This window comes from Bos grunniens, chromosome 15 (assembly GCF_055505025.1).
Source record: "Bos grunniens cultivar Pamir isolate PY7600 chromosome 15, Bosgru_T2T1.0, whole genome shotgun sequence".
NCBI lineage: Eukaryota > Metazoa > Chordata > Mammalia > Artiodactyla > Bovidae > Bos > Bos grunniens.
Window position 1 is genome coordinate 47,706,308 of NC_141179.1, and position 8,624 is coordinate 47,714,931.

Sequence of the window (8,624 nt, forward strand, 5' to 3'; positions counted from 1 at the left end):
GGCCGAGAAAGAATTTACAATTTCTCAAAGTAAAGTTTCTCAAGCAAATATTCTAAGGAAGCTAAGGAAACTAAGGCTAGGGGTCTGTAGTCTTAAAGAAACCTGTCCAAAGTTTAGACCAAGCCATCTTGGTCACTGGGTGATTATTATTATTTTTTTCTAGTTGGCAGTCTTAGAATGCTGTTGTATTTATTTGATGAAAACTGTTGGGGAGTTGCGAGGTGTGCTAGGGCTTGGTGTATGGTTGAGCTTCTTTCCCATGTCGCATGGGGCATGGCTATTTATAGCCATGTGGATCACTGTCCTATTTTCTGACCCAGTCACCACTATTCTGAACACTCGCTTCTCTTGTGTGACTTTTGGCTCACTTCTTGGTCTAATAGTGCATGTGCAAAAGGCTAGTCCTGCCTGTCTAGTATCAGACATTTCTGAATAAATATTATTTTTAGTAATCCTTTCCTGTGCACATTTTGGGCTTCCGTTCTTTCCCATTATTTCATCACAGCTGTCTTTCGTCTTTTGAAATATGTCCATATTTTCTGCTTCATAAACACTTCTCCATTTGTTTTGTATCATACTATAGATTGATTTACTATTGAACATCATGTCAGTATAGCTAGTTTTTAGAGTGGAAGGAGGAAGCTGCAGTGACTTCTGAGTTTGTCATGTGGATTCAGAGATCTTTGGAACTTTTTTACTATTTGGAGTTTTTGAGACTTTCTTCATGATACAATGTCTTATCAATTTTGAAGCCATTGCATGAAAAGTACATGATGTGTATTATCTGTTTTTACTAAGAGTAAGCTATTCAACTCAGAGACATTACTTTGCCAACAAAGGTTCTTCTAGTCAAGGCTATGGTTTTTCCAGTAGTCATGTATGCATGTGAGAGTTGGACTGTAAAGAAAGCTGAGCACTGAAGAATTGATGTCTTTGAACTGTGGTGTTGGAGAAGACTCTTGAGAGTCCCTTGGACTGCAAGGAGATCCAACCAGTCCATCCTAAAGGAGATCAGTCCTGGGTGTTCATTGGAAGGACTGATGCTGAAGCTGAAACTCCAGTACTTTGGCTACCTGATGCAAAGAGCTGACTCATTGGAAAAGACCCTGATGTTCGGAAAGATCGAGGGCAGGAGGAAAAGGGGACGACAGAAGATGAGATGGTTGGATGACATCACCAACTCAATGGACATGAGTTTGGGTAAACTCCGGGAGTTGGTGATGGATAGGGAGGCCTGGCGTGCTGAAGTCCATGGGGTTGCAAAGAGTCGGACATGACTGAATGACTGAACTGAACTGAACTGAAGCTATTAAACATTCATTCAAACCCACTTTTCCATAACTCTCTTCTATCATGGAGACTGTGAAGCTGAAATACTTAACCTTTGAATCTTGGACCTAAAGATGGACATCAGACTCATTTCAATCAATCAAACGCAAAAGTCTGTTGAGGCTTTTCTTCCTTCTTCTTATCTGGAACATGGAATTGAAAGCAAATAATTGTAATCATAACTTTAGATTTGTTGTTGTTGTTGTGCAGTGGCTAAGTTTTGTCCAATCCTTTGTGACCCCATGGACTGCAGCATACCAGGCTTCCCTGTTCTTCACTACCTCCTGCAGTTTGCTCAAACTCACATCCATTGAGTTGGTGATGTCATCCAACCATCTCTTCCTCTGTTTCCCCCTTCTCCTTCTGCCTTCAATCTTTCCCAGCACCAAGGTCTTTTCCCATAAGTCGGCTCTTCTTATTAGGTGGCCAAAGTATTGGAACTTGAACTTCAGTGTTAACCTTTCCAATGAATATTCAGGACTGATTTCCTTTAGGATTGACTGGTTTGATCTCCTTGCTGTCCAAGGGACTCTCAAGAGTCTTCTCCAGCACCACAGTTCGAAAGCATCAATTCTTCGGCGCTCTGCCTTCTTTATGGTCCAACTCTCACATCCATACATGACTACTGGAAAGACCATAGATAGCTTTGAGTAGATGTAGCTATACTTTATATTTAAAAATCAAACACGTAGTGTTTGATGTTTCAGGCTTACAGTGAAGTTGTTAACCAGGAATTTATGAATGGTCTCTATGGTAGTCTGTGAACTTTGTAAACATATGGAAACAAATCTCATCATCATTGTTACTCTTATCATCATTACTATTTATTACCATTAGGAGAGAGTCTACTTATCTTTCATTAAATTTTAGACCATTTCACTCCTCAAGTAAAAATTGCAGAATGCTGTTCTTTATTCAAAATTTTGACCAATATTCACGTCTTAGCCTTTAAATTTTAAATAGCTGAGCTTTTGGTTTTGTGACATAACATTTATATGAAATTAATTTTGATGTTAATGAGAAGTATGTAAAGAAATTTGTTTTGAATTATTAAAAAATAACATCTACATTTCCCCCTAACTGATTATTATGCCTCCTTTGTCATATACATAATTTTTATATGTATTAATTCTATGCCTGGAGAATCCCATGGACAGAGGAGCCTGGTGGGCTATAGTCCATAGGGTTACAAAGAGTCAAACATGACTGAAGAGATTAAGCACACACACACATGCTTTAATTCTATATCTGGGTAATCTGTTTTTTCATATGTCTTCCTGGTTATTTTTGTGCCAGTATAAAACTGAATTAAATAGTCTATTTTTATAAAAATTTAATGCACAACAGGACCATATAACAAAACTACAATTTTAAAGCTCTTTTTATGCATTTATTCTTCCAGATTAACCTTAGCATTCATGCACTGGGTTCTAAAGTATCACAGTTTTGGTTGGGATTTTGGTTAGATATGATGGCAAAAGTCCGCCTCTTTGGGAACCTACTGGGAGGAACTGTTTCAGGATCAGTATTTATCTCATACTTGCTGTAGGAATGGAGTTGATGTCTGTGGACCTGTCACAATCCCCTAGGAGAGAAGCACTCAATTCAAAAACATGTGGCATTTGTCGTGCCATGAGGTTGGATTTTCCAGAGTAAGACTTGGAGGTTTGTATGCAAGAAGTTTATTGTGAAGCATACTTGAAAATTATACCTGGTTATGTCTGTCAGGATGTCAGGGAAATACGGAGAAGAGAAAGAGGTTAAACTATGATCCAGTTACCCTAGATACCTAAGCTAATTCTATGCAATGCTCTTGAGGGAGATGGTCCTTCAGTGTTGTTTCAAAGTGAACAAAGAGGGTCAAGTCTGTGTGTTTGTATATAAATCAGACACTGGCTGAGAACTGCACTCAGGAACAAAAATTGTCTTGGATGAATCAGCAAGAGAGAGTGACTTAATTATGGGCTTTTAGCACCTGACACTTTCAACAGATAGAGGAATGAACACATTTAACTATGGAGTCCACTAAAGAATTTGCTGGGGCTGGATTTGACCTGTGAATGTGAGAAGTCTGATCTTACAGAGCAATGTGGGGTTTCCTAGCTTACTGAGCATCAGGATGTACAGGCTTGGGGGTGATGATCAACACTGGACAAATGGGACCCTGGATCAGGTGAAGTTGCCACTTCCTGCTCTGTCTCTCTGTCCAACCAGCTATCCCTCGGGTAGAAGATGGCTCTGTGTGCCTCCAGTCATTCTTGAGGCTAACTCTGGCTCTGTCCAGGCATGTTTTTAGTGTCTTCTGGGACCTGGCAATTGGTAATGACAGTTTCCCTGCTCAGCCTTTTTTTTTGCAGTCACCAACCCTACCTTGGGGCAGTACAAGAATGGACTTGCCTTTCAGAGTGAGGATGACAGAACCAGCTAAAAGTTTTTGCATTGTATTTCAGTTGTGGAAAATGAGGTCAGGTTTGGAGCTTAAGGTTCTGGGGAAGGCTCTTGACAGATGACTTCCATCTTTCCCATAATCCTTGCAATAGGAGTTATTTCTTGGTTGACTACTATGGCTCTGAGTCTTCTAATATGTTTGACACCTCTTAGTAGCTCTAAGTTTGTTTCCCTTTGTCTCAGAGACGTTATCCTCCAAACTCACTGATTCCTCAAAACTAACCCACTCTATTTCAATCCCCTTAGCTTCTACCCTTTAAATCATACATGCTGCAAGCTAATGTGCGAGCTTGCATATACTCCCCAATGCCAGTAAATGGTCAGCTGAGCCATTCACAGGGGCCTTTAGCATTCTCCTAGGTTGGCATCCTCATCACATATGGTGCATGTAGGTATGTCTTATTTACCTAATTCAGCCAAGTCTTGCCAGAGCTAGTACCATGCTTCACATCCTTGGAAAATTTGAGTTGCCTAGACCTATGTGATGTGTTTTGTTTCCTTTTTGGTGTTCAGAGATTTCTGTGTGGGCCTTCTGGATGTAAAATCTTCTTTATCACTGATACTTCCAAGCTAGGCAGAAGATCATCATGGAGACAGAACTGGGACTCATTTTCTTCAACTGAGCAGAGAGGGTCCTAGTGAAACCTTCTTGAGTCTGGAAATTTTCTCCTCTTTCTAAGTTCTCTTCATGTTGCTAAGTCTTGCTCAATCCTATGTTGGGACTGACCAGTGTTCTTGCCTGGAGAATCCCATGGACGGAGAAGCCTGGTGGGCTACAGTCCATGGGGTTGCAAAGAGTTGGATACGACTGAGCTACTAACACACACACACACACACACACACGTTGGGACTGTAAAGCATGCATTTTCAGAAGGTAGCCTAGAGGTCAAGAGAACTATATCCCTATTCTAGGCATTTCATTGACTATTTATGTGTCTCAGATTTGACATTTGACCTCTACATCTGAGGGTTTGATCTCTATTTTTCTCTCTCCTAGTAGGTCATCCCCACAAACCCACAGTTTTTGTGTCCTCGCCTAATCTCTGGGTCCCTGCATCTCCCTTCACTACTGTCATAAAATCCACACCACTGTAAAGAAGGAGATTAATGAGGCAGGGACAGGCCACAGCCTGCAGAAGAAGAGCCTTCTTGCCTGTAGTGACAGAGACAGTGCTGGAACTGACCACTGTGAGGAGTTCCTCATTTCTGACACTCACCTAGGATTCTGCCACAGCTTCCTATGGCAGAGAGATTCAGTGTGGTTTTTCTATCATGAGGCCCCCAGAATATCACTTGGTGAGGAGCACTGAGGCTCAGTCAGTCCATGCCTCATAGATGCCCCACCATCTGCTACATCATTCCTGTTCCTTAAGTTCAGGGTCTGTCTTGTCAAGTTCTCACGATTCCTGGGTGCTTTATATACACATTTATTTATTTTAAATGTACTCATATAGATATTTATTTATTCACCAAACATTACTGGGCACCAATTAAATTCTGGCCTTTCTGGGACTTGCCCTGTGACTGCAAGCATGCATGCATGCATGCTTATTTGCTAAGTTATGTATGACTCTTTGCAATCCCTTGGATAGCCTGTGAGGCTCCTCGGTCCATGGGATTTTCCAGGCAAGAATACTGGGGTGGGTTGCCATTTCCTTCTCCAGGGTATTTTCCCCACTCAGAGATCGAACTTGCATCTCTTGTATTGGCACAGAGATTCTTTACCACTGAGCCACCAGGAAAGCCCATAAGCAAGGCATAGTCCCCACTTTTTAATGACTGACAGACTAATGAGTTTTATAGTTCAAAGTAATCAGTGCAATGACATGGCCAGTAAGGTGATTTTATAGAAAAGTAAAGGAGACACGCCAGGCTGCCTCACAGAATTTGGGGAAGGCTTCATAGAAGAGAGGTCACTTGGACTAAATTTACATGAATAATTAAGAATGAACAACTTCAAATTTTGTTACTTGTCCTCTGCTTTCTGGCCAGAGAGCTAAATATGTCTTCATTTTTAGGTTCCTGGGAATAAAGTCCCTTTTGCGTTTCCTCTACAAATCATTGAGGGATTTCTTGTTTACTTTAGTAATTAACGCTTAGCAAACAGCTCTCATCTTTCTCCCTAGACTCACAACAACCCAGTACAAAGAAGAGGCAGGTTGTACTCAGACACACGTCTCTGCTCTTCTCCTTTGCGCACTGAAGTTTATCTTCATCTTCCTCCACTGCTCTGCTGACACTGCCCCTATCAGAGCAATGGGTGGTGGCCTTCCACAAATGCTCAGCTGTCCTCTGACTCCTCAGCTGATACGAGAGAAAGGGGTTGGAACTTGTACCACAAAGGAAGTAGTTAAGAGAGAATTAACTTTCTCATTGCGTAGAATGTTCAGCACTGAAATATGAAGTTTTGTAAAATTGTGAGATTTTTCTTAGAGGTGTCAATGAAAAATGTTCTTTTACTTGTAGATTTGAATCTGAGAGGAAAGCAAAAGGTGGGTGATATGTGCCCTCCAGGCATTTCAGATTTTGTACCTGCCCTGGTCACAGTTTTGGGGCAATATTTTTTATTATCATTGAGTTACAAAAAAGATAGTTGAAGTGATGTATAGATTTATAATCCACAAGAACTGACTCTTACTGATAATACAGAAATACAAGTGTGTAATCCTCTCTTACACTGAAAAGACAACTATTTCACACTGTGTCTGTCTTTTAAGACTAACACATATAAATAAACATATCTAGTTTAAAGATTTTTGTTTTAACTCTGCAGAAGTTAAACATAGTAGCTATTTAATTCGTATTTCTTGTTACGTGGGGCTTTCAGAAGCACTGAATCATCATGATAAGAGACAGACATAGCAAAAGTTTGAAATAGAGAGTTATAGGGACAAAAAATGCACCAGGAATGGAGAAATTATGATTTTCTTTTTGTCTCTTCCCTTTCCAAGCCATTGATGACAACCCTGAGTAATTCCAGCTGGAGGCTGATCGAGCCATCCTTTTTCCTGATCGGCATCCCGGGTTTAGAGGAAAGCCAGCACTGGATAGCACTGCTGCTGTGTGTCCTTTACCTCCTTGCCCTACTGGGCAATGTCACCGTCCTCTTCACCATCTGGACTGACCCATCCTTGCACCAGCCTATGTACCTCTTTCTGGCCATGCTCTCTGGCATTGACCTGGTCCTGGCCTCCTCCACAGCACCCAAAACCCTTGCAGTGCTCCTGGTTCACGCCCATGAGATTGGGTACACCGTCTGTCTGATCCAGATGTTCTTCATTCACGCGTTCTCTTCCATGGAGTCAGGGGTACTTGTGGCCATGGCTCTGGATCGCTATGTAGCCATCTGTCACCCTCTGCACCATTCTACCATCCTGCATCCCAGGGTCATAGGGCGCATTGGGATGGCGGTGCTGGTGCGGGGGATACTCCTCCTCCTCCCCTTCCCCATCTTGTTGAGGAGACTTGTCTTCTGCCAGGCCACCATCATAGGCCATGCCTACTGTGAACACATGGCTGTGGTAAAACTCTCCTGCTCAGACAGCACAGTGAACCGAGCCTATGGGCTGGCAGTGGCACTGCTTGTGGTTGGTCTAGATGTCCTGGCCATTGGTGTTTCCTATGCCCTCATCCTGCAGGCGGTGCTGAAGGTACCAGGGGGTGAGGCCCGACTTAAGGCCTTTAGCACATGTGGATCTCATATTTGTGTCATCCTGGTCTTCTACGTGCCTGGAATATTCTCCTTCCTCACTCACCGCTTTGGCCGGCAGGTGCCCCATCATGTCCATGTTCTTCTGGCCACACTCTACCTCCTGGTGCCACCTGCACTCAATCCTCTGGTCTATGGGGTGAAGACTCAGCAGATCCGCCAGCGAGTACTCAGGGTGTTTGACATAAAAGGACAGATCTGAACACATCCCAATTATTTTCTTCAGAGGTTCTTGCCAGCCATGCTGCCAGGAGCCCATGGTTGGTGCTGGCTATATGGATCGAGTCCACTGCTATTGTGAGAAGTCCTTCTTGTTGTAATAGTCTCATATCAAAGAATTTCATGAACACTTGGCGCCACGGCTGATTGGGGTGTGCCTGGAGAGCTAAACTTGTAAATATTTTCTCCATTCTTTCTTTCATGATCCTGACATTTCTCTACACCTGGTGATGGAGGGATTTGAGGATAGGAGAAATAGATGATAGCTCTGATATGCCATTATTCCTATCTCTGTCTAATGACGGACTGTACAACACATCTGGAGTGGGTAAGGGAAGTTTTAATGTTTGCCTAGTTTTAGTTCTGAGTGTCATCAACGCTTGTAAGTGTTGTGAGCTTCAGGTCACCAGGTTCTTATGTAGTGAGTCTTTCTTAAAGCATTTGAGACAGCCACAATGTGAGAGAATACCTTTCACTGCAATATAGGTGCTATTTATTTAAAATAAATGTAAGTGGGGCAGGTAACATAATAGGTTCTGGAAATAATGTGATATGATCTCTATTTTAAATGAAAAAACACGTGTAGTGATTTCTCTTTTTTAAAAGGCCTTTTTGTATTTTAACTTTATTGTGTTTTAATTTACCTATAATTTTACTTAAGATAAAAAGGGAAGAAATATTGAACATATTTGTGTTTTATAAGTACCAATTTAACAAAGCAGAAGTAGCTATGTATTTATTAGTGTCTCATAACTGTAACATGTGTAGAGTCTGGTGTTGATAAACATAGCTTTCTTAGTAAATGTAGAAGCAGTTATGCTACTTAAACTGTTTCTAGAACGTGGATACCTAGTGATGTCAATTAGACCTCCTACCATCTCTGCTAGCAGGAGCTGGGTAAAAGCTTACAAGAGGATTG

General features: G+C 41.7%; 1 protein-coding gene across 1 annotated transcript; it reads left to right on the top strand.

Annotated features, from left to right (window-relative positions):
- Positions 1–6,674: 6,674 nt before the first annotated feature.
- Positions 6,675–7,688, top strand: LOC147357909 (olfactory receptor 52L1-like). The gene has a single exon (XM_086341974.1). The coding sequence runs from the start codon at positions 6,675–6,677 to the stop codon at positions 7,686–7,688; it is 1,014 nt and encodes a 337-aa protein (XP_086198100.1).
- Positions 7,689–8,624: the final 936 nt, after the last annotated feature.

Excerpts from the sequence above, each read along its gene's own strand:
- LOC147357909 (XM_086341974.1), top strand. The coding sequence starts at position 6,675 with ATGCACCAGGAATGGAGAAATTATGATTTTCTTTTTGTCTCTTCCCTT.